The sequence below is a fragment of the Ranitomeya variabilis genome, chromosome 1 (assembly GCF_051348905.1).
Source record: "Ranitomeya variabilis isolate aRanVar5 chromosome 1, aRanVar5.hap1, whole genome shotgun sequence".
Classification (NCBI taxonomy): domain Eukaryota; kingdom Metazoa; phylum Chordata; class Amphibia; order Anura; family Dendrobatidae; genus Ranitomeya; species Ranitomeya variabilis.
In genome coordinates, this window is record NC_135232.1 from 342,233,576 (window position 1) to 342,257,119 (window position 23,544).

The 23,544-nt window shown below is 44.1% G+C and overlaps 1 protein-coding gene across 1 annotated transcript in view; it reads left to right on the plus strand.

Moving 5' to 3' along the window:
* Nucleotides 1–23,544, plus strand: part of AOPEP (aminopeptidase O (putative)) — an 837,890-nt gene that overhangs the window by 570,650 nt on the left and 243,696 nt on the right. Inside the window, exon 11 of the mRNA XM_077299600.1 lies at nucleotides 12,164–12,224. Coding sequence (XP_077155715.1) covers nucleotides 12,164–12,224 — 61 coding nt within the window. The remainder of the gene's footprint in view (nucleotides 1–12,163; nucleotides 12,225–23,544) is intronic.

Genomic DNA, 23,544 nt, shown 5'->3' on the forward strand with positions numbered 1-23,544 from the left:
AGTAGACCCCTTAAGGAACTTATCTAGATGTGTGGTGAGCACTTTGACCCAACAAGTGCTTCACAGAAGTTTATAATGCAGAGCCGTAAAATAAAAAATCATATTTTTTCACAAAAATGATATTTTCACCCCCAATTTTTTATTTTCCCAAGGGTAAGGGAAGAAATTGGACCCCAAAAGTTGTTGTGCAATTTTTCCTGAGTACGCTGATACCCCATATGTGGGGGTAATTGACTGTTTGGGCGCATGGCAGAGCTCGGAAGGGAAGGAGCTGTTGTGAACTCTGTTTCCGGGCTCCCTCAAGTGGTCATGAGTGGTACTGTGTGAGTTCTCTCTTTGGGCTCCTCCTGGTGGCTCTTTTTGTTATTTTGCAGGTTTCTGGCAGGATCAGCTGTCTCGTCATCTGCTAGTTAGGTTTCCTATTTAATCCACCTGGTCCTTCATTCCTTACCTGTTGCCGTTGTATTCAGTGCTATTCTGATTGCTCCTGTCTACATCCGTTATCAGTCTCTCCAAGGAAGCTAAGTTCTGTTTGCTTATTTTTGCTCATCTGTGTTCAAGATGTTTCCTAGTATATGATGAGTTTTTGTCCAGCTTGCTAATATGTGATTTCCCTGCTTGCTGGTGCTCTGGGGTGCTGAGTTGCTCCCCCTACATCGTTAGTTGGTGTGGGGGTTCTCGCATTCTCTGCGTGGATATTTTTGCATAGGGTTTTTTACTGACCGCACAGATCCCTTGCTATTTTCTGCTATCTAGCGTTAGCGGGCCTCATTTGCTTAACCTGTTTCATCTCTGCGTTTGTCTTTTCCTCTTAACTCACCGTTATTATTTGTGGGGGGCTTCTATATCTCTGGGGGATTTCTCTGAGGCAAGTGAGGTCTTTACTTTCTCTTTAGGGGTAGTCAGTTTCTCAGGCCGCGAAGAGACGTCTAGGATTTCAGGAAACGTTCCACGGCTGCCTATAGTGTGTGCGGTTAGGATCAGGTTTGCGGTTAGTCCAGTTACCACATCCCCAGAGCTCGTCCTATTATTTTCTACTTAGCTGGTTAGATTCGTGATCCTAAGCCACTAGGATCATAACAGTGCAACAGGCCAAAAGTGTTAAATGCATCGCAAAAGTGGGATTAGAGAAATCCTGAGTTCAATTTTTTTTTTCTGCTCTGCAGTCTGTCCTGCTTATCTCCTCCCCTTAATCTCTGGGTGGCTTTGAGTTCTGCTGCAGACATGGATATTCAGAGTCTGACTTCTAGTGTGGATCAACTTGCTGCAAGGGTGCAAAGCATTCAGGATTTTGTTGTTCAGAGTCCTATGTCTGAGCCAAAAGTACCTATTCCTGAGTTTTTTTCTGGAGATAGATCTAGGTTTCTGAATTTTAAGAATTATTGTAAATTATTTCTTTCTTTGAGACCTCGTTCCGCTGGTGATTCCGCTCAGCAAGTTAGAATTGTTATCTCTCTGTTACGCGGCGACCCTCAAGATTGGGCCTTCTCCCTGGCGCCAGAAGGTCCTGCATTGCTGAATGTGGATGCGTTTTTTCTGGCGCTTGGATTGCTTTATGAGGAACCTAATCTGGAGAACCAGGCAGAAAAGGCCTTGCTGGCTCTCTCTCAGGGTCAGGATGAAGCTGAAGTGTATTGTCAAAAATTTCGGAAATGGTCGGTGCTTACTCAATGGAATGAGTGTGCCCTGGCTGCAAATTTCAGAGAAGGTCTTTCTGAAGCCATTAAGAATGTTATGGTCGGGTTCCCCACGCCTGCGAGTCTGAATGAGTCAATGGCTTTGGCCATTCAGATTGATCGGCGTTTGCGGGAGCACAAACCTGCGCACCATCTGGCGGTGTTTTCTGAACAGAAACCTGAGTCTATGCAATGTGATAGGATTCTGACCAGAATTGAACGGCAAAATCATAGACGTCAGAATGGGTTGTGCTTTTACTGTGGTGATTCAGCTCATGTTATCTCAGCATGCTCTAAGCGCACAAAAAACTTTGCTAGATCTGTCACCATTGGTACTGTACAGCCTAAATTCATTTTGTCTGTTACTTTGAGTTGCTCTCTGTCATCCTACTCAGTTATGGCTTTTGTAGATTCAGGTGCCGCCCTGAAACTGATGGATTTGTCAAGCGCTGTGGTTTTATCCTTGAGCCATTACAGTTCCCTATTCCATTGAAGGGAATTGATGCTACACCACTGGCCAAGAATAAACCTCAATACTGGACTCAAGTGACCATGTGTATGACTCCTGCACACCAGGAGGTGATTCGCTTTCTTGTGTTATATAATTTGCATGACGTTGTCGTGTTGGGTCTGCCATGGTTGCAGGCTCATAATCCAGTCCTGGATTGGAAAGCTATGTCTGTGTTGAGTTGGGGTTGCCAGGGAATTCATGGCGATGCTCCCTTGGTATCAATTGCTTCCTCTACTCCTTCTGAAGTCCCTGAGTTTTTGTCGGACTACCAGGATGTATTTGATGAGCCCAAATCCAGTGCCCTACCTCCTCATAGGGATTGTGATTGTGCTATAAATTTGATTCCTGGTAGTAAGTTCCATAAGGGACGACTGTTTAATTTGTCTGTACCAGAGCATGCCGCTATGCGGAGCTATGTAAAGGAGTCTTTGCAGAAGGGACATATTCGCCCCTCCTCGTCCCCTCTTGGTGCGGGATTCTTTTTTGTGGCCAAGAAGGATGGTTCGTTGAGACCCTGTATAGATTATCGCCTTCTAAATAAAATCACGGTCAAATTCCAGTATCCCTTGCCATTGTTGTCTGATCTGTTTGCTCGGATTAGTGGGTCTAGTTGGTTCACCAAGATAGATCTTCGCGGTGCGTATAATCTTGTGCGTATAAAACAGGGCGATGAATGGAAAACAGCATTTAATACGCCCGAAGGCCATTTTGAGTACTTGGTGATGCCTTTTGGACTTTCTAATGCCCCTTCTGTGTTTCAGTCCTTCATGCACGATATCTTCCGAGAATATCTGGATAAATTTATGATTGTGTATCTGGATGATATTTTGGTCTTTTCAGATGATTGGGAATCCCATGTGAAGCAGGTCAGGATGGTATTTCAGGTCCTGCGTGCCAATGCCTTGTTTGTGAAGGGTTCCAAATGTCTCTTCGGAGTCCAGAAAGTTTCCTTTTTGGGCTTTATTTTTTCTCCTTCTTCTATTGAGATGGACCCAGTCAAGGTCCAGGCTATTCATGATTGGACTCAACCTACATCGGTTAAGAGTCTTCAGAAGTTCTTGGGTTTTGCTAATTTTCACCGTCGCTTCATTGCTAATTTTTCTGGTGTGGTTAAACCTTTGACGGATTTGACCAAGAAGGGTTCTGATGTGACTAACTGGTCTCCTGCGGCCGTTGAGGCCTTTCAGGAGCTGAAGCGCCGGTTTTCTTCGGCTCCAGTTTTATGTCAGCCAGATGTCTCTCTTCCCTTCCAGGTCGAGGTTGATGCTTCTGAAATTGGAGCAGGGGCTGTTTTGTCACAGAGAAGCTCTGATTGCTCTGTGATGAAGCCATGTGCCTTCTTTTCAAGAAAATTTTCGCCGGCTGAACGAAATTATGATGTTGGTAATCGGGAGTTGTTGGCAATGAAGTGGGCATTTGAGGAGTGGCGACACTGGCTAGAGGGAGCTAAGCATCGTGTGGTGGTCTTGACTGATCATAAAAATTTGATTTATCTTGAGTCGGCCAAGCGGTTGAATCCTAGACAGGCTCGTTGGTCGTTGTTTTTCTCACGTTTCGATTTCGTGGTCTCGTACCTTCCTGGTTCGAAGAACGTGAAGGCTGATGCTCTTTCTAGGAGTTTTGTGCCTGACTCCCCTGGAGTTTCTGAGCCGGTTGGTATCCTCAAAGAGGGGGTAATTTTGTCTGCCATTTCCCCAGATTTGCGACGGGTGTTACAGGAATTTCAGGTGGATAGACCTGACCGTTGTCCATCAGAGAGACTGTTTGTCCCAGATAGATGGACCAGCAGAGTTATTTCCGAGGTCCATTCTTCAGTGTTGGCGGGTCATCCTGGGATTTTTGGTACCAGAGATTTGGTGGCTAGATCCTTCTGGTGGCCATCCTTGTCATGGGATTTGTGCTCGGGCTAAGCCTTGCTGTTCTCGTGCCAGTGGTTTGCTTTTGCCTTTGCCGGTTCCTAAGAGGCCTTGGACGCATATTTCCATGGATTTTATTTCGGATCTTCCGGTCTCTCAGAGAATGTCTGTCATCTGGGTGGTTTGTGATCGTTTTTCTAAAATGGTCCATTTGGTGCCCTTGCCTAAGTTGCCTTCTTCCTCCGATTTGGTTCCGTTATTTTTTCAGAATGTGGTTCGTCTGCACGGCATCCCTGAAAACATTGTGTGTGACAGAGGATCCCAGTTTGTGTCCAGATTTTGGCGGTCCTTTTGTGCTAAGATGGGCATTGATTTGTCTTTTTCGTCGGCCTTCCATCTTCAGACGAATGGCCAAACCGAGCGAACTAACCAGACCTTGGAAACTTATTTGAGATGTTTTGTTTCTGCTGACCAGGATGATTGGGTGACTTTTTTGCCATTGGCCGAGTTTGCCCTTAATAATCGGGCTAGTTCGGCTTCTTTGGTTTCGCCTTTTTTTTGTAATTCTGGTTTTCATCCTCGTATTTCCTTGGGTCAGGTTGAGTCTTCTGACTGTCCTGGGGTGGATTCTGTGGTGGATAGGTTGCAGCAGATTTGGAACCATGTGGTGGACAATTTGATGTTGTAACAAGAGAAGGCTCAGCGCTTTGCTAACCGTCGTCGCTGTGTGGGTCCCCGACTTCGTGTGGGGGATTTGGTGTGGTTGTCTTCTCGTTATGTTCCTATGAAGGTTTCTTCTCCTAAGTTTAAACCTCGTTTTTTCGGTCCTTATAAAATTTTGGAAATCCTCAACCCTGTGTCATTTCGCTTGGACCTCCCGGCATCGTTTACCATCCATAATGTGTTCCATAGGTCTTTGTTGCGGAGGTATGTGGTGCCTGTGGTTCCTTCTGTTGAGCCTCCTGCTCCGGTGCTGGTTGAGGGAGAATTGGAATACGTGGTGGAGAAGATCTTGGATTCTCGTATTTCAAGACGGAGGCTTCAGTATTTGGTTAAGTGGAAGGGCTATGGTCAGGAGGATAATTCCTGGGTTGTCGCCTCTGATGTTCATGCGGCCGATTTGGTTCGTGCCTTCCATGTGGCTCACCCTGATCGCCCTGGGGGTTCTGGTGAGGGTTCGGTGACCCCTCCTCAAGGGGAGGTACTGTTGTGAACTCTGTTTCCGGGCTCCCTCCTGTGGTCATGAGTGGTACTGTGTGAGTTCTCTCTTTGGGCTCCTCCTGGTGGCTCTTTTTGTTATTTTGCAGGTTTCTGGCAGGATCAGCTGTCTCGTCATCTGCTAGTTAGGTTTCCTATTTAATCCACCTGGTCCTTCATTCCTTGCCTGTTGCCGTTGTATTCAGTGCTATTCTGATTGCTCCTGTCTACATCCGTTATCAGTCTCTCCAAGGAAGCTAAGTTCTGTTTGCTTATTTTTGCTCATCTGTGTTCAAGATGTTTCCTAGTATATGATGAGTTTTTGTCCAGCTTGCTAATATGTGATTTCCCTGCTTGCTGGTGCTCTGGGGTGCTGAGTTGCTCCCCCCACATCGTTAGTTGGTGTGGGGGTTCTCGCATTCTCTGCGTGGATATTTTTGCATAGGGTTTTTTACTGACCGCACAGATCCCTTGCTATTTTCTGCTATCTAGCGTTAGCGGGCCTCATTTGCTTAACCTGTTTCATCTCTGCGTTTGTCTTTTCCTCTTAACTCACCGTTATTATTTGTGGGGGGCTTCTATATCTCTGGGGGATTTCTCTGAGGCAAGTGAGGTCTTTACTTTCTCTTTAGGGGTAGTCAGTTTCTCAGGCCGCGAAGAGACGTCTAGGATTTCAGGAAATGTTCCACGGCTGCCTATAGTGTGTGCGGTTAGGATCAGGTTTGCGGTTAGTCCAGTTACCACATCCCCAGAGCTCGTCCTATTATTTTCTACTTAGCTGGTTAGATTCGTGATCCTAAGCCACTAGAATCATAACAAGGAGCGCCGTTTGACTTTTCAATGCAAAATTTACTGGAATTGAGATGGGGCACCATGGCGCGTTTGGAGAGCCCCTGATGTGCCTAAACATTAAAACCGCTACAAGTAACACCATTTTGGAAAGTAGACCCCCTAAGGAACTTATCTAGATGTGTTTTGAGAGCTTTGAACCCCCAAGTGTTTCACTACAGTTTATAACGCAGAGCCGTGAAAATAAAAATTCTTTTTTTTTTCACAAAAATTATTAGCCCCAAGTTTTGTATTTTCCCAAGGGTAGCAGGAGAAATTGGACCCCAAAAGTTGTTCTCCAATTTGTCATGAGTACGCTGATACCCCATATGTGGGGGGAACCACTGTTTGGGTGCATGGCAGAGCTCGGAAGGGAAGGAGCGCCATTTGGAATGCAGACTTAGATGGATTGGTCTGCAGGCGTCACGTTGCATTTGTAGAGCCCCTGATGTACCCAAACAGTAGAAACCCCCCACAGGTGACCCCATATTGGAAACTAGACCTCCCAAGGAACTTATCTAGATATGTTGTGAGAACTGTGAACCCCCAAGTGTTTCACTACAGTTTACAACGCAGAGCCGTGAAAATAAAAAATCCTTTTTTTTCCCACAAAAATGATTTTTAGCCCCCCAAATTTTTATTTTTCCAAGGATAACAAGAGAACTTGGACCCCAAAAGTTGTTGTCCAATTTGTCCCGAGTACGCTGATATCCCATATGTTGGGGTAAACCCCTGTTTGGGCACACAGGAGAGCTTGGAAGGGAAGGAGCACTGTTTTACTTTTTCAACGCAGAATTGGCTGGAATTGAGATCGGACGCCATGTCGCGTTTGGAGAGCCCCTGATTTGCCTGAACAGTGGAAACTCCCCAATTCTACCTGTAACCCTAATCCAAACACACCCCTAACCCTAATCCCAATGGTAACCCTAACCACACCCCTAACCCTGACACACCCCTAACCCTAATCCCAACCGTAAATGTAATCCAAAGCCTAACCCTAACTTTAGCCCCAACCTTAACCCTAACTTTAGCCCCAACCCTAGCCCCAACCCTAGCCCCAACCCTAGCCCTAACCCTAGCCCTAACCCTAGCCCTAACCCTAACCCTAGCCCTAACCCTAGCCCTAATCCTAATGGGAAAGTGGAAATAAATACATTTTTTAAATTTTATTATTTTTCCCTAACTAAGGGAGTGATGAAGGGGGGTTTTATTTACTTTTATAGCGTTTTTTTATATCGGATTTTTATGATTGGCAGCTGTCACACACTAAAAGATGCTTTTTATAGCAAAAAAGTTTTTGCGTCTCCACATTTTGAGACCTATAATTTTTCCATATTTTGGTCCACAGAGTCATGTGAGGTCTTGTTTTTTGCGGGACCAGTTGACGTTTTTATTGGTAACATTTTCGGGCATGTGACATTTTTTGATCGCTTTTTATTCCGATTTTTGTGAGGCAGAATGACCAAAAACCAGCTATTCGTGAATTTCTTTTGGGGGAGGCGTTTATACCATTCCGCGTTTACTAAAATTGATAAAGCAGTTTTATTCGTTGGGTCAGTACAATTACAGCAATATCTCATTTATATCATTTTTTTATGTTTTGGCGCTTTTATACGATAAAAGCTGTTTTATAGAAAAAATAATTATTTTGGCATCGCTTTATTCTGAGGACTATAACTTTTTATTTTTTTGCTTATGATGCTGTATGGTGGCTTGTTTTTTGCGGGACAAGATGACGTTTTCAGCGGTACCATGGTTATTTATATCCATCTTCTTGATCGCGTCTTATTCCACTTTTTGTTCAGCGGTATTATAATAAAGCGTTGTTTTTGGCTCTTTTTTTTCTTTTTTTCTTACGGTGTTCACTGAAGGGGTTAACTAGTGGGACAGTTTTATAGGTTGGGTCGTTACGGACGCGGCGATACTAAATATGTGTACTTTTATTGTTTTTTTTTATTATTTAGATAAAGAAATGTATTCATGGGAATAATATATATATATTTTTTCTTTATTTAGGAATTATTATTTATTTATTTTTTTTACACATGTGGAATTTTTTTTTTAACTTTTTTACTTTGTCCCAGGGGGGCACAACACAGATCGCTGATCTGACAGTTTGCACAGCACTCTGTCAGATCAGCGATCTGACTGACAGTGCTGCAGGCTTACCAGCGCCTGCTGTGGACCCGGAAGTACTCCCTGTAGTACCCAGATGCAGCCCCGTGGCCATTTTGGATCCGGGGACTGCAGGGAGGAGACGCTCGGTACAAGGTGAGTACATCGCCTTGTACCGATCGTCTCAGGGAAGCACGCCGTGAGCCCCCTCCCTGCGCGATGCTTCCCTGTACCGCCGGTACACTGCGATCATGTTTGATCGCAGTGTGCCGGGGGTTAATGTGCCGGGGGCGGTCCATGACACATGACACGTGACACATAGTGCCGGATGTCAGCTGCGATAGTCAGCTGACACCCGGCCGTGATCGGCCGCGCTCCCCCTCGTGAGCGCGGCCGATCGCATATGACGTACTATCCCGTCACTGGGAATTAAGTCCCAGGTCACCTTGACGGGATAGTATGTCATATGGGATTAAGGGGTTAATAACCAGTAAACGCTGCAAAGACAGCTGTGAGTTGATATTAATAACCTGGGAAGCTCCATCCATGTTTATTGCCCCCTTCCTAGAATAATGACACCAGCCCCCAGCTGTGTGCTTTCCCTCAGCTTATTTTAGTTTTATTTTAGTTATTTGCTAAATACATGTACAGTAAGCTACACATGCACTGCACTAATTATATATCACACTGACATCTTTCTTACTATGCACAGGTGCACCATGAGTGTCAGGAGTAGTGTCTCCACACCCCGACGCAGTGTCGAAACACGTGTCAGGGTTTGAAGACTAATTATTTTAATGGATCTATTCATTACTCAGGTATATAATTTGAACCAAGGTCTAGATGTAATGATTATGTAACATGCCATTGATTTGGGTATTTTGGACATTTTGTGGTAATTAATACAATAATGAGAATAGTATTCAGCAGCCAATGCCTGACCGACGGTAACCTGGTAACCTTTTCAGTGCCAGTCACAGCTGAGGGCTCACACACTGTCCTCTGTGTGACAACATGGGAACCGCGATTCCCGCCGCCTGTGACTGGTGGTGACTTCAGTGAGGTTACCGCTGGTCAGAGCTGGTGCTCCCCACATAGTCACACAGATGACAGCATGAGAGCCACCGGATGTTCTTGCCCCATGGGGTTAGGGATTAAGTTTGGGTACTGTTCTGGTACCTGAACTGAATTTTTTTATAAAGTTCGGCCGAACCAGACGGACCTGAACTTCCATGGGTCTTCCCATTCCTACTTACAGCTTATTTTTTAAAGCCTTTCATTGTGAGAGAGACTTTCATTTTAGTTGTTTTATCATCTGTGCGAGTTGCTTGTTTCTGAACCCTTTCCATCTGTACTATGTCCATTATGCAGTGTGGTGCTTGAGGATGTGTCCTGCTAAATCATCAACAAGGCAAAATATTCCTGAATCCATGACTGAAAAAATAATTGTTACAATTGTCCAATTAATAGAGGCAGCAATAAGTAAATTAACGATCAAGGCTGCATATAAGAAATGGTGGTCATAAGTCTTGGTGGGTATAAAACCATGCACATTAGAATAGATTGGATAAAAGGATGAAAATGGAAAGGATTCCATTGCATAATAATAATAATATTTTTTTTCTATAAACTCCAACATATTCCACAGTACTTTACATTGCAGAAGGTACTTGTACAGACAAAGATATTAAAGAATAACACTAAACTCAACAGATACCAAGAGGAATGAGAGCCCTGCTCAGAAGCTTACAATCTATGAGGAAATAGGGAAAACGTGAAAGGTAAATGGTAAAAAGAGCTTGTATTGCACGGTTCAGCTATCAATATAATAAATAGGGTATTCACATAACACTGCATGAACTGGTCACCAGCCAGTGAAAATATAGAGACAGAGGGCTATTAAGTGCATGAAGGGTGTATGAACAGATGCTATGAGAATCCTGATTTTAAAAAAAAAAATGGTATGGGCAAAACAGGGATAGGTAAATAATAGTGATGAGCGAATATACTCGTTACTGGAGATTTCTCGAGCACGCTCGGGGGTCCTCCGAGTATTTTTTAGTGCTCGGAGTTTTAGTTTTTCTTGCCGCAACTGAATGATTTACATCTGATAGCCAGCTAAAGTACATGTGGGGGTTGCCTGGTTGCTAGGGATTCCCCACATGTACTTATGCTGGCTAACAGATGTAAATCATTCAGTTGCGGCAAGAAAAACTAAAAGTCCGAGCACTAAAAAATACTTGGAGGACCCCCCGAGCGTGCTTGAGAAATCTCAAGTAACGAGTATATTCGCTCATCACTAGTAAATAAGTAAGGTGAGGCTATAGGCGAGTCTAAAGACTGTTGATATTGGAAATTAATTGAATTATCCTGGGTAGTGCATTGCAAAGAATTGGCGCAGCACACGAGTAGTCTTAGAGACGGGAGTGGGAGGTTTGGATTATTGAGGATGCTAGTCTTAGGTCATTAGCGAAACGGAGGTTTCCGATAGGGTGGAAGACTGAGAGAAGGGAGGAGATGTAGCGTGGTGCAGAACCGTGGAGCGCTTTGTGGGTGAGAGTGATCATTTATATTGAACTCTGTGGCGGATGGGCAGAGACTGGCACAGGGTAGAGGCATCGGTGTAGCAGTTGGAGAGGAATATGATCCTGTCTGCTGCACTAAGGACAGATTGGAGATGGGAGAGTTTAGTAAGAGGGAGACAGATTATTGGAGTGCAGTTGTCCAGACAACAATGAATAAGAGATAATATACAGTATAACAGGATAATAAATAGCACTGCTATGCCATTCATACATAAGAAGTGTAAGGAAATAGGTGGTGAGTATACGGCAAAAGTAAATATAATCACAGAGTGGTGGTGTTTCGTGGCTCTGCTCCCCTGTCTTACTCCCCAACATGCATTTTTTATTGCTTATTCCTCTCCCTGACTGAGAAACGTGTTGAGTTGTGAAACAAAAGAGCATTGCAACTAAAATCATCACTCTAGATCTGGATTTACTTTAGATCATTTTTGCTGTCTTTGGATTGCCTTATTCTCACTACTTACAGTATTTCCTTACACTTCTTATTAATTAATGTTAGACCATTACTATTTATTAAAAAAGTGAAACTTTTCCATTTTTATCCACTCTAACTTACATTGTTGTGCTCCCATCAAAGGTTACAGCTACCATTTCTTCTATACATTCTTAATTGTTAATTTATTGATACCTTCAAATTATACAAGAGGCAGCAGTATTTCCTATGTACATTTTGACTCAATGCTCCTCCACTTCTCTATATGCTTTTTAACATTATGTCTTGGCTTCTTTTTGTTGTTTTTAGTCAGTTTAATCAATTCATTATTAATAATGTGCAATGGATTATTTTTTAACATGTTCATATATTTATCTAATTGAAAGAATAATGGCTTTTTTTTGTAATAAATGTTCAGTGAGTTTAACTTTCCCATACATATTAATATCTTTATACCTTAGTTATATCCTTCCACTATGTCAAGTATCTAAGAGAGTCCAGACTATTAAATCACACTAACTCTTTTTGTGATAAAACAAGCAATTTATCACATAAATTACAATTATCAAGGGTTTTTCAGTGCATCTTCTCATCTTACTATGAAAACGAAAGGGACACACTACCCGCAAAGGAGAAGCACTGTAAAACTGCAACAATGAGGCATTGCAAGGCGAAAGATTTGGACTTGCAGTGTTACACTATTGCGGATCGTGCGGGGTGTCCAGCAGGAGGAGAAAATACTGTAAAAGTGCCTCAGTTACAAATAACACAAACACGTACATGTGACTGCTTATGAAACCAGTATGCAATGGTATTTCAGCTAATGATCAGGCAATCTCAGTTAAATCATGTGTTCACAATTTTTATAAACTTGGCCTCCGCTTTTACAAATACCATGCCCACTTCTGTACTCTGAATCTTTGAGCAAAGTGCTGAGTTATCTCTTTTTTCTTCTCTTATAGACATGACTTGTCTGTTGGTGCCATCTACCAAACCTGGCTTGACCCTCCAGGGATGCCACAGGTGACTGTCCTAATCTATCATTTATTTTTTAAATAATCTACACTACTAGCTAAAAAAATGTAGTTTCATAAATATTTGTGTGGTATGGAGAAAAAAAATGGATGTTCTGAATATAAAGATTTGTGAATATAACTTGAAAAACCTAAAAGTATAATTCTAGCTGTTTTGGTACCATGGGCCATCCAGGGTAAACCTGATAAATCTGACTTAACCCCTTCCCGACCCATGACGCCTATGTGGCGTCATGGAATGATCGCGTCCCTGCAGATCGGGTGAAGGGGTTAACTCCCATTTTACCCGATCTGCAGAGACAAGGGGAGTGGTACTTCAGCCCAGGGGGGGTGGCTTCACCCCCCCGTGGCTACGATCGCTCTGATTGGCTGTTGAAAGTGAAACTGCCAATCAGAGCGATTTAGTAGTCTTAGGTAAACTGAAGACCGCACACACGGTGTAAATTTTTAGGTGATTTATTGAAGCCTACGCGTTTCAAGAGCTTTCCTGCTCTCTTCTTCAGGGACCTAGGTTCACAACTCAAATAGGTGAGTACATTCCCTGCAAAGGGTTGTATGTTTTTCCTCAACAGTGTGACACATTGGGGGCGCCTTGTGTTTTTTTCATTTAATCAGAGCGATTTGTAATATTTCACCTAAAAAACTGGTGAAATATTACAATCCAGCCATGGCCGATGCTGCAATATCATCGGCCATGGCTGGAAAACCTGAAATGACCCCCCCCACCCCACCGATCGCCCCCCCAGTCCTCCGTTATGGGGTCCGATCCCCTCCGTCCTGTGCTCCGCTCCCCTGTCCTCCTGCCCGCTCCCCCCTGCTCCTATGTCGCCCCCCCCGTGCCCCGATCTCCCCCCCTTATACTTACCGAGGCTCCCGGTGTCGGTTCGTCTCCTCGCTGGGCGCCGCCATCTTCCAAAATGGCGGGCGCATGCTCAGTGCGCCCGCCGAATCTGCCGGCCGGCAGATTCATTACAAGTACATTTTGATCGCTGTGGTAGGTTCTATCACAGCGATCAAAATAAAAAAATTAATAAATAAACCCCCCCCCCCTTTATCACCCCCATAGGTAGGGACAATAATAAAATAAAGAAAATATTTTTTTTTTCTTTTTCCACTAGGGTTAGGGTTAGAACTAGGGTTAGGGTTAGAACTAGGGTTAGGGTTACGGGTAGGGTTAGGGGTAGGGGTAGGGTTAGGGTTACAGGTAGGGTTAGGGGTAGGGTTAGGGTTATGGCATGTGCGGATTTGGCTGCGGATTGGCCGCGGATCCGCAGCGGATTGGCCGCGGATCCGCAACGGAGCAGTTTTCCATCAGGTTTACAGTACCGTGTACACCTATGGAAAACCAAATCCGCTGTGCCCATGGTGCGGACAATTCCGTGCAGAAACGCTGCGTTGTATTTTCCGCAGCATGTCAATTCTTTGTGTGGATTCCGCAGCGTTTTACACCTGTTCCTCAATAGGAATCCGCAGGTGAAATCCGCACAAAAAAACACTGGAAATCTGCTGTAAATCCGCAGGTAAAACGCAGTGCCTTTTACCTGCAGATTTTTCAAAAATCGTGCGGAAAAATCTCACACGAATCCGCAACGTGGGCACATACCCTTACGGTTAGGGTTGGAATTAGAGTTAGGGTTGGAATTAGGGCTGGGGTTGGAAATAGGGTTAAGATTAGGCTTGTGGTTAGGGTTACGGATAGGGTTAGGGGTGTGTTGGGGTTACAGTTGTGGTTAGGGTTGGGATTAGGGTTAGGGTTAGGATTAGGGTTAGGGTTGGAATTAGGGTTACGGGTGTGTTGGGGTTAGGGTTGTGGTTAGGGGTGTGTTGGGGTTAGGGTTGGGATTAGGGTTATGGCTACAGTTGGGATTAGGATTAGGGGTGTGTTGGGGTTAGTGTTGAAGTTAGAATTGAGGGGTTTCCACTGTTTAGGCACATCAGGGGTCTCCAAACGCAACATGGCGCCACCATTGATTCCAGCCAATCTTGCATTCAAAAAGTCAAATGGTGCTCCCTCCCTTCCAAGCCCCGACGTGCGCCCAAACAGTTGTTTACCCCCACATTTGGGGTAGCAGCGTACTCAGGACAAACTGGGCAACAACTGTTGGGGTCCAGTTTCTCCTGTTACCCTTGCAAAAATAAAAAATTACTTGCTAAGACATAATTTTTGAGGAAAGAACAATTATTTTTTATTTTCACGGCTCTGCGTTATAAACTTCTGTGAAGCACTTGGGGGTTGAACGTGCTCATCACACATCTAGATAAGTTCCTTGGGGGGTCTAGTTTCCAAAATGGGGTCACTTGTCGGGTGTTTCTGCTGTTTAGGCACATCAGGGGCTCTGCAAATGCAACGTGACGCCCGCAGACCATTCCATCAAAGTCTGCATTTCAAATGTCACTACTTCCCTTCCGAGCCCTGACGTGCGCCCAAACAGTGGTTTACCCCCACATATGGGGTATCACTGTACTCACAACAAACTGGGCAACAAACATTGGGTCCCAATTTCTCCTGTTACCCTTGTGAAAATAAAAAATTGCTTGCTAAAACATCTTTTTTGAGGAAAGAAAAATGATTTTTTATTTTCACGGCTCTGCGTTGTAAACTTCTGTGAAGCACTTGGGGGTTGAACGTGCTCATCACACATCTAGATAAGTTCCTTGGGGGTCTAGTTTCCAAAATGGGGTCACTTGTGGGGTGTTTCTACTGTTTAGGCACATCAGGGGCTCTGCAAATGCAACGTGATGCCCGCAGACCATTCCATCAAAGTCTGCATTCCAAAACGTCACTACTTCCCTTCCGAGCCCCGGCATGTGCCCAAACAGTGGTTTACCCCCACATATGGGGTATCAGCGTACTCAGGAGAAACTGGACAACAACTTTTGGGGTCCAATTTCTCCTGTTACCCTTGCAAAAATAAAAAATTCTGGGCTAAAAAAATATTTTTGAGGAAAGGAAACACATTTATTATTTTCACGGCTCTGCGTTATAAACTTCTGTGAAGCACTTGGGGGTTCAAAGTGCTCACCACACATCTAGATAAGTTCCCTTGGGGGTCTAGTTTCCAAAATGGAGTCACTTGTGGGGAGTTCCTACTGTTTAGGCACATCAGGGGCTCTGCAAACGCAACCTGACGCCCGCAGAGCATTCCATCAAAGTCTGCATTTCAAAACATCACTTCTTCCCTTCCGAACCCTGACGTGTGCCAAAACAGTGGTTTACCCCCACATATGGGGTATCAGCGTACTCAGGAGAAACTGGACAACAACTTTTGGGGTCCAATTTCTCCTGTTACCCTTGGGAAAATAAAAAATTGTGGGCTAAAAATCATTTTTGAGAAAAGAAAAATTATTTTTTATTTTCACGGCTCTGCGTTATAAACTTCTGCGAAGCACTTGGGGGTTCAAAGTGCTCACCACACATCTAGATTAGTTCCTTGGGAGGTCTAGTTTCCAAAATGGGGTCACTTGTGCGGGAGCTCCAATGTTTAGGCACACAGGGGCTCTCCAAACGCGACATGGTGTCCGCTAATGATTGGAGCTAATTTTCCATTCAAAAAGCCAAATGGCGTGCCTTCCCTTCCGAGCCCTGTCGTGCGCCCAAACAGTGGTTTACCCCCACATATGGGGTATCATCGTACTCAGGACAAACTGGACAACAACATTTGGGGTCCAATTTCTCCTATTACCCTTGGGAAAATAAAAAATTCTGGGCTAAAAATCATTTTTGAGGAAAGAAAAATTATTTTTTATTTTGACGGCTCTGCGTTATAAACTTCTGTGAAGCACCTGGGGGTTATAAGTGCTCACTATGCATCTAGATAAGTTCCTTGGGGGTTCATAATTAGTCCATAAATATATAGCATAACACATTCAAAATTACTAAGTAACACAAGACCTCTCTAAGAAATTCATATAGGTAGGCCACAAGAATGTATAGTTAAAAAATACAAACTTTATTTCAAACAAAAGAGAAAAAGTATCTCAATCATAAATATAAACACATAAACCCTTATAACTTCCTAACAAAAAAAAAAATTGTTTCCAAAATTGTGCTGATGTAAAGTAGACATGTGGGAAATGTTATTTATTAACTATTTTGTGTCACATAACTCTCTGGTTTAACAGAATAAAAATTCAAAATGTGAAAATTGCAAAATTTTCAAAATTTTTGCCAAATTTCTGTTTTTTTCACAAATAAACTCAGAAATTATCGACCTAAATTTACCACTAACATGAAGCCCAATATGTCACGAAAAAACAATCTCAGAATCGCTAGGATCGTTCCTGAGTTATTACCTCATAAAGGGACACTGGTCAGAATTGCAAAAAACGGCAAGGTCATGAAGGGGTTAAATATTAGTGGCAGCTCATTTAAGGCACATAGCGTACATTTGTTTAGTTCACATGATGAGTTTCTCCCTTCAGATCCTGGAAGGAAATGTCAAGTTGTGACCTTAAAAAGTATATAAAAAATCATTAATTAGGTGATGCTTGTCTGCATGGCTGAACTGGGATTAGAACGTGGCCCCAGCATACAAGCCCAGTCCAACCCCCATACAATATGACTAGTGTTGAGCATTCCGATACCGCAAGTATCGGGTATCGGCCGATATTTGCTGTATCGGAATTCCGATACCGAGATCCGATACTTTTGTGGTATCGGGTATCGGTATCGAAACAACATTAATGTGTAAAATAAAGAATTAAAATAAAAAATATTGCTATACTCACCTCTCCGACGCAGCCTGGACTTCAGCGAGGGAACCGGCAGCGTTGTTTGCTTAAAATTCGCGCTTTAACTTCCTTACTTGAAGTCCCGGCTTGTGATTGGTCGCGCGCCGCCCATGTGACCGCGACGCGACCAATCACCGCAAGCCGTGACGTAATTTTAGGTCCTTCAGGATTTTAAAATTACGTTCCGGCGTTGTGATTGGTTGCGTCGCGGTCACATGGGCGACGCGACCAATCACAAGCCGTGACGTCACGGGAGGCAGGAGACGCGCGCATTTTAAAATGCGCGCATGTCCTGCCTCCCGTGACGTCATGGCTTGTGATTGGTCGCGTCGCCCATGTGACCGCGACGCGACCAATCACAGCAAGCCGTGACGTAATTTTAGGTCCTTCAGGATTTTAAAATTACGTTCCGGCGTTGTGATTGGTTGCGTCGCGGTCACATGGGCGACGCGACCAATCACAAGCCATGACGTCACGGGAGGCAGGAGACGCGCGCATTTTAAAATGAGACCAGCGGTGGACACCGCGTCTGACACAGGCACACGGCTTCAGGTCTCAAACAGTATTATTCTATTGGTACAGTGCATATTTAAGTGGTTCAATTTATGTGTGCCCTGAGACAGTGTTGTCTCCCAAGCCTGATTAACAAAACAGTACGTAACTGATGAAGGTCCTGATGGTGGACCGAAACGTTTTTCTGGGTACTACTAATAATAAATCACACAAGCATAAAGTTGAGTGCAAGGTTCTTTCTTTATTTTGATAAGGTGTGGGAACCTACCTTTTGCACCAATTCCAGTAGTGCACACGCTAATTACCTTTAGCACTGCCTCCCGTGACGTCACGGCTTGTGATTGGTCGCGTCGCCCATGTGACCGCGACGCAACCAATCACAACGCCGGAACGTAATTTTAAAATCCTGAAGGACCTAAAATTACGTCACGGCTTGCTGTGATTGGTCGCGTCGCGGTCACATGGGCGGTGCGCGACCAATCACAAACCGGGACTTCAAGTAAGGAAGTTAAAGCGCGAATTTTAAGCAAACAACGCTGCCGGTTCCCTCGCTGAAGTCCAGGCTGCGTCGGAGAGGTGAGTATAGCAATATTTTTTATTTTAATTCTATATTTTACACATTAATATGGTTCCCAGGGCCTGAAGGAGAGTTTCCTCTCCTTCAGACCCTGGGAACCATCAGGAATACCGTCCGATACATGAGTCCCATTGACTTGTATTGGTATCGGGTATCGGTATCGGATTAGATCCGATACTTTGCCGGTATCGGCCGATACTTTCCGATACCGATACTTTCAAGTATCGGACGGTATCGCTCAACACTAAATATGACCAAACTAGTCATATCACAGGAAAATAGTGATGCTCTGAAGAAAATTCTTAAGATTTGTTTTCTTGACAGGTTTGTTAAAGGGGAGAGAGGTATCTTCATTTTAGTCATGAACATCTGATTTGGTCTTGGTAACAGAGGTGCGAACTGCATCGATCACATGAAGGGGGTCCTTGACACAACACCCTCCCTCCCTGTCCTGCCAGGAGCTACCCATGATGTCAGAGTAGAGGTGACAATGCATGCACGCACGCTCAACTGAGTTTAATGAAAGTGGACCCTTTTTAGGAACTCTCGTACACTCTTTGCAACACTGTGCCCCCTCTACTGGCAGCAATGTTGTGCCTTCTCCTTCTAGTGATGGGCAGTCCGGCTCTTTATGGTGATCTGGCTTTCCTGGCTGTGCTCACCAAAAAGAGCCGGCTCTTTTGGATCCTAAATGGATCCCTATTAAATATTTGTTCACAATAGGTGAACACATAGTTAAGATGAAGTTAATGCTTCAAAAACCCCGCCCACCCATAGCCGAAACTCCAACCTACTTACAGTTAGCCAATTAAATTGACGAGTGGGCGGAGTTTGGTTTTGGTGGACGGGGTTACTTCTTCCTAATTCTGAAATTTTATGCCCAGTGAGAACCATTCAGAGAATTTAGTGGCTTTCACTGGGGTGGCAGCTCCCATTGTTCCCAGGAGGGAGCCAACTCTTTGTCTCAGTTTGATCGCGAAGGATCACTACTACTTCCCCACTGGCAGTAGCACTGAACACTAGTGTTGAGCATTCCGATACTGCAAATATCGGGTATTGGCCGATATTCGCTGTATAGGAATTCCGATACCGAATTCCGATATTTTTGTGATATCGGAAATCGGAATCGGAAGTTCCCAGTGTATGGTTCCCAGGGTCTGGAGGAGAGGAGACTCTCCTTCAGGCCCTGGGATCCATATTCATGTAAAAAATAAAGAGTAAAAATAAAAAATATGGATATACTCACCCCTCCGACGGACCCTGGACCTTAGCGGTGCAACCGGCAGCCTCCGTTCCTAAGAATGCAGTGAGTGTACAGGACCTGCGATGACGTCGTGGTCTTGTGATTGGTCGCGTGACCGCTCATGTGACCACTCACGTGACCGCGACGTCATCGAAGGTCCTTCACTCACTGCATTCTTAGGAATTGAGGCTGCCGGTTGCACCGATAAGGTCCAGGGCCCGTCCGAGGGTGAGTATATCCATATTTTTTATTTTTATTCATTATTTTTTACATGAATATGGATCCCAGGGCCTGAAGGAGAGTTTCCTCTCCTTCAGACCCTGGGAACCATCCAGGATACCTTCCGATATTTGTGTCCCATTGACTTGTATTGGTATCGGGTATCGGTATCGGCGATATCTGATATTTTTTGGATATCGGCCGATCCAATCCGATACCGATACTTTTGAATATCGGAAGGTATCGCTCAACACTACTGAACACATCTCCACAACTGGCAGCAGAACTGTGTGACCCCCCCTCCATGGAGAGTGTAGGGACAGCACCCCAGTCTCTTTCATCCCTTGCAGTTCATCCAGTATCCTGCAGGGTGAAGAATCTTTGGTCTATAAGTGACTATAATGCTATCATTAACTTCTGAAATGTCAAGGATTAGCATTATCAGTGCAGTTCCTGCTTTGCGCAAACAGGCATATCATGACGAAGGGTGCTTGGTCACCAGAAACGCGTTCATATCGCATTTTATTCTCTGTAATTGCTGATGTTTTTATCCTCCACTGAACACATTTTTTAAGTGAATAAAGAAGAGTTTTTTCACTATCTCGTTGAGCTGAATTCCTCATCATTTTCCTGATTCCTCCACATCTTGACACAGCGGTTCCGTGCTCCGAGTCTTCAAGGATGTCAACTATGGCGAGCTGGACTTTGTTCTATAATATCTCTGACTTACCCGCCCATGTAAGCAGCTTGCCAAAGTACCAATCTAGACCTGCAGGGGAACTAGTTAGCTCTATCTTTGCTTTAGCTGTGATATGTACGCCGAGCTTGTTATCTAGTGTGCCTACTGGCTGTGTGAAGAAGTCTGGGACAGACTTTCCGTCTCCATATTCAAGCTGCTGCTCTCTGCCGCCCCAGCAGCTTTGCTTCTCCAGATTGATCAAATATGCAAATTGCCTCTTCTGAGAAAAAGAGGACTTAACTCTATAGCGCCACCTGTTGGTAGTAGCGATCCTACAAGTCACAATCAACCCTTTAACGAGTCGTGCAATATGACTTAGGATAAAAGCCAAATCGGTATCTCAATTCGCAGACACGGTGTTTCGGGCTGTTGGCCCTCGTCAGTGCGAAGCATGAGAACTGATTTGGCTAGGTGAGAGGCTCTGGACTGGGGTCTAAGGGGTAATGTTTCTCCTTATGGAGAGTGACATACCAGCTGGCTTGTCAAGGTAAGGGGGCTTATTCACCATGCAATGCTCCTCTGGGAAATTATATATGCAAATTGCCTCTTCTGAGAAAAAGGATCGCTACTACCAACTGGTGGCGCTATAGAGTTAAGTCCTTTTTTTCTCAGAAGAGGCAATTTGCATATATAATTTCCCAGAGGAGCATTGCATGGCGAATAAGCCTCCTTACCTTGACAAGCCAGCTGGTATGTCACTCTCCATAAGGAGAAACGTTACCCCTTAGACCCCAGTCCAGATTGATCAATGCATTTAGAGCTGATTTCTATTATAGTGAGGGCAGACAGATTATTAGTGATGAGAGACTAGTGAAATATTCGGATTTGGGAAAATCGGCACGAATATTTTCTAATATCCGTGTATTCGTACCGAATAACGAATCCAATGCAAGTCAATGAGAAGGCTGAATATTTTTCTGCTGGACCCAACAAACAGGTCTGGGGGCCTGATAAAAAAGCTGAAATGGATGGGAAAGTGCTAAAACTAAATGGGAACAGCATGGAGAAGATGCCTGCATGTCTTTATGACTCACATATGGTATCTGGGAATAATGTTGTCAGACTATATGCCGGTTTTATGGATTAAAAAAAAAAAAACCTACCAAACCTAATTTTTTTTAAAGGGAAAAATGTTAAGAAACCTTTTTTCTTCATAAATACATGTATATAATGCAAAATAAAAAAAATAAATAATAATAAAAACAAATTATACCTCCTCTTTAGCTTATGTTTACAGGGAGCGGTTTGGCTTTACTTTTTACTTTAACATTTGGGAGAGCTCTCATTCCAACATTTGGGAGATCCCTCCCTCATTCTAAATTGTTAGCTAGATAGTGGAATACATATTCCCCATCCCTTTACAATGCCAGCTAAAACATGCCCATTTGAATTTTAGGCTTGGTCCTCCACCACCACCACATCCACCGCCATGTCATTATGCGGCTCTCGCTTCACATTTTCAGAGGGACTGCAGGTGTCGTGAAACCTGAGTTTTGTGAGCTCCACAGTTCATTTTGGCCACCAGATCCCAATAGAGCCACGGTCATAGTGAGTGAGGTCGCTGTAAGTTGAATATAATACAGGAGTTGGGGGAGCTGTATGATCAATGTCAGTAAAATGGATTCTACCAGACACCAAAAGCATTAGAATTAAAATCGGTATACAGTGTAAGTGTATGCAAGTGATGGACTGTATTGTGGTCAGTCTGTCAGGCCTGAAACACATGTCAGGAACATGTACAAGCCTCATGTTACTTGGAAGCAGCCTCCTCAAGGTGAAAGAGACAGGAGTGCCATTGACCAATCTGCACAAGCCTACGCACTTCTTCCAGAAACTACTTAATCAGGCAGAATTTATCTTTTGAATGGTTTTGAGCAACAATAAAGTAATTCCAGGATATGTCCTACAGAGTGATGATGTCTGTGGAGTGTATTACTCAGGTGACAGGCAGTGCTACAGAGCTCAGGTAAAGGCAATGACCATGTTCCAATATGTATAAGGCTGCAGCCTGAATAGGTCTGCAGAGAGTATTAACCAAGTCTCTTTGGCTTGGTTAAAATGTACAGAAACTGGCTAATACCCCACCACCATTTTTTTTTTACCAAAATGTATAAAATTTAAGGGAAGCAACAGTTTAATAAAGAGACACAAGTCTCATTTAGGAGCCTGGAAGAGCAAGCAATGGTCTTTGTCCAGCACCGGACAATGTAAATTGCTAATGAATATGTATGCCCTAACTAATAATTTGGATAGAGACATATATGCTGACAAGGTACAATTGAATGCTGCGCTGGGACAATGAACTGGACATGTTTGCTGACTGTTGTGTCTGTGCAACTTCACATTCTGGACAAGAGGCATCAGCACCTCCTTCCTGAGCAGCAATTTGGGAAGGACGTAACACAGGAGAAGGGCCAGTGGTTTCGCCCTCAGACACAGATTTTGTACCCCTGGGTCCGCCCACCTACTGGGGTGATGCATATGTCAGCAGTATATGGCATATGCTAACAGAGGTATTATGTTGAATTTCCCTTTATCAAGGGATGTGTGGGTAAGATTTTCAAACTAGCAGCATATATAGAGAGAGCATGTTTCATTACTCATATTATTTTGTGTATGACTGAAACCTGAACAATTGTTTGGAGCATATTAATGCATTGATGTTCAGCAATGTCCAAGTGCAGATCCAAAAATCGTCATCAGGCTCCCAGATACACGCGTAAAGAGTCTGTAAGTAGGGCAACACAATAAAAAACGTGTAGAAAAAATAATAGAATAATATTTGGTACTCCTTGAGAAAGCCACTAGGCGAAACATGCATTGGAGTCCCAGGAGCCACGAGGTATGGACTACTGGTATATATTATTCTATTTTTTTTCTCCCCTTTATCTATGCAATACTTACCGTATATACTCGAGTATAAGCTGAGAATTTCAGCCCATTTTTTTAGGCTGAAATTGCCCCTCTCGGCTTATACTCGAGTCATACCCAGAGGTCGGCAGGGAAGGCGGAGCAGCAGCTGTGTAATCATACTCACCTGCTCCTGGCGCAGTCCCTGGTTCCCCGGCACTGGCAGCTTCTTCCTGTAGTGAGAAGTCACATGGTACCGCTCATTACAGTAATGAATATGGACCCCACACCACTCCCATAGGGGTGGAGCCGCATATTCATTACTGTAATGAGCGGTACCATGTGGCCTCCGGCACTTGCTATACTCACCTTTCCCATTCCACTGCTGAGCGCCGCTGCGTCTTCTTTGTCCTCTGCACTGATGAAGGTCAGAGGGC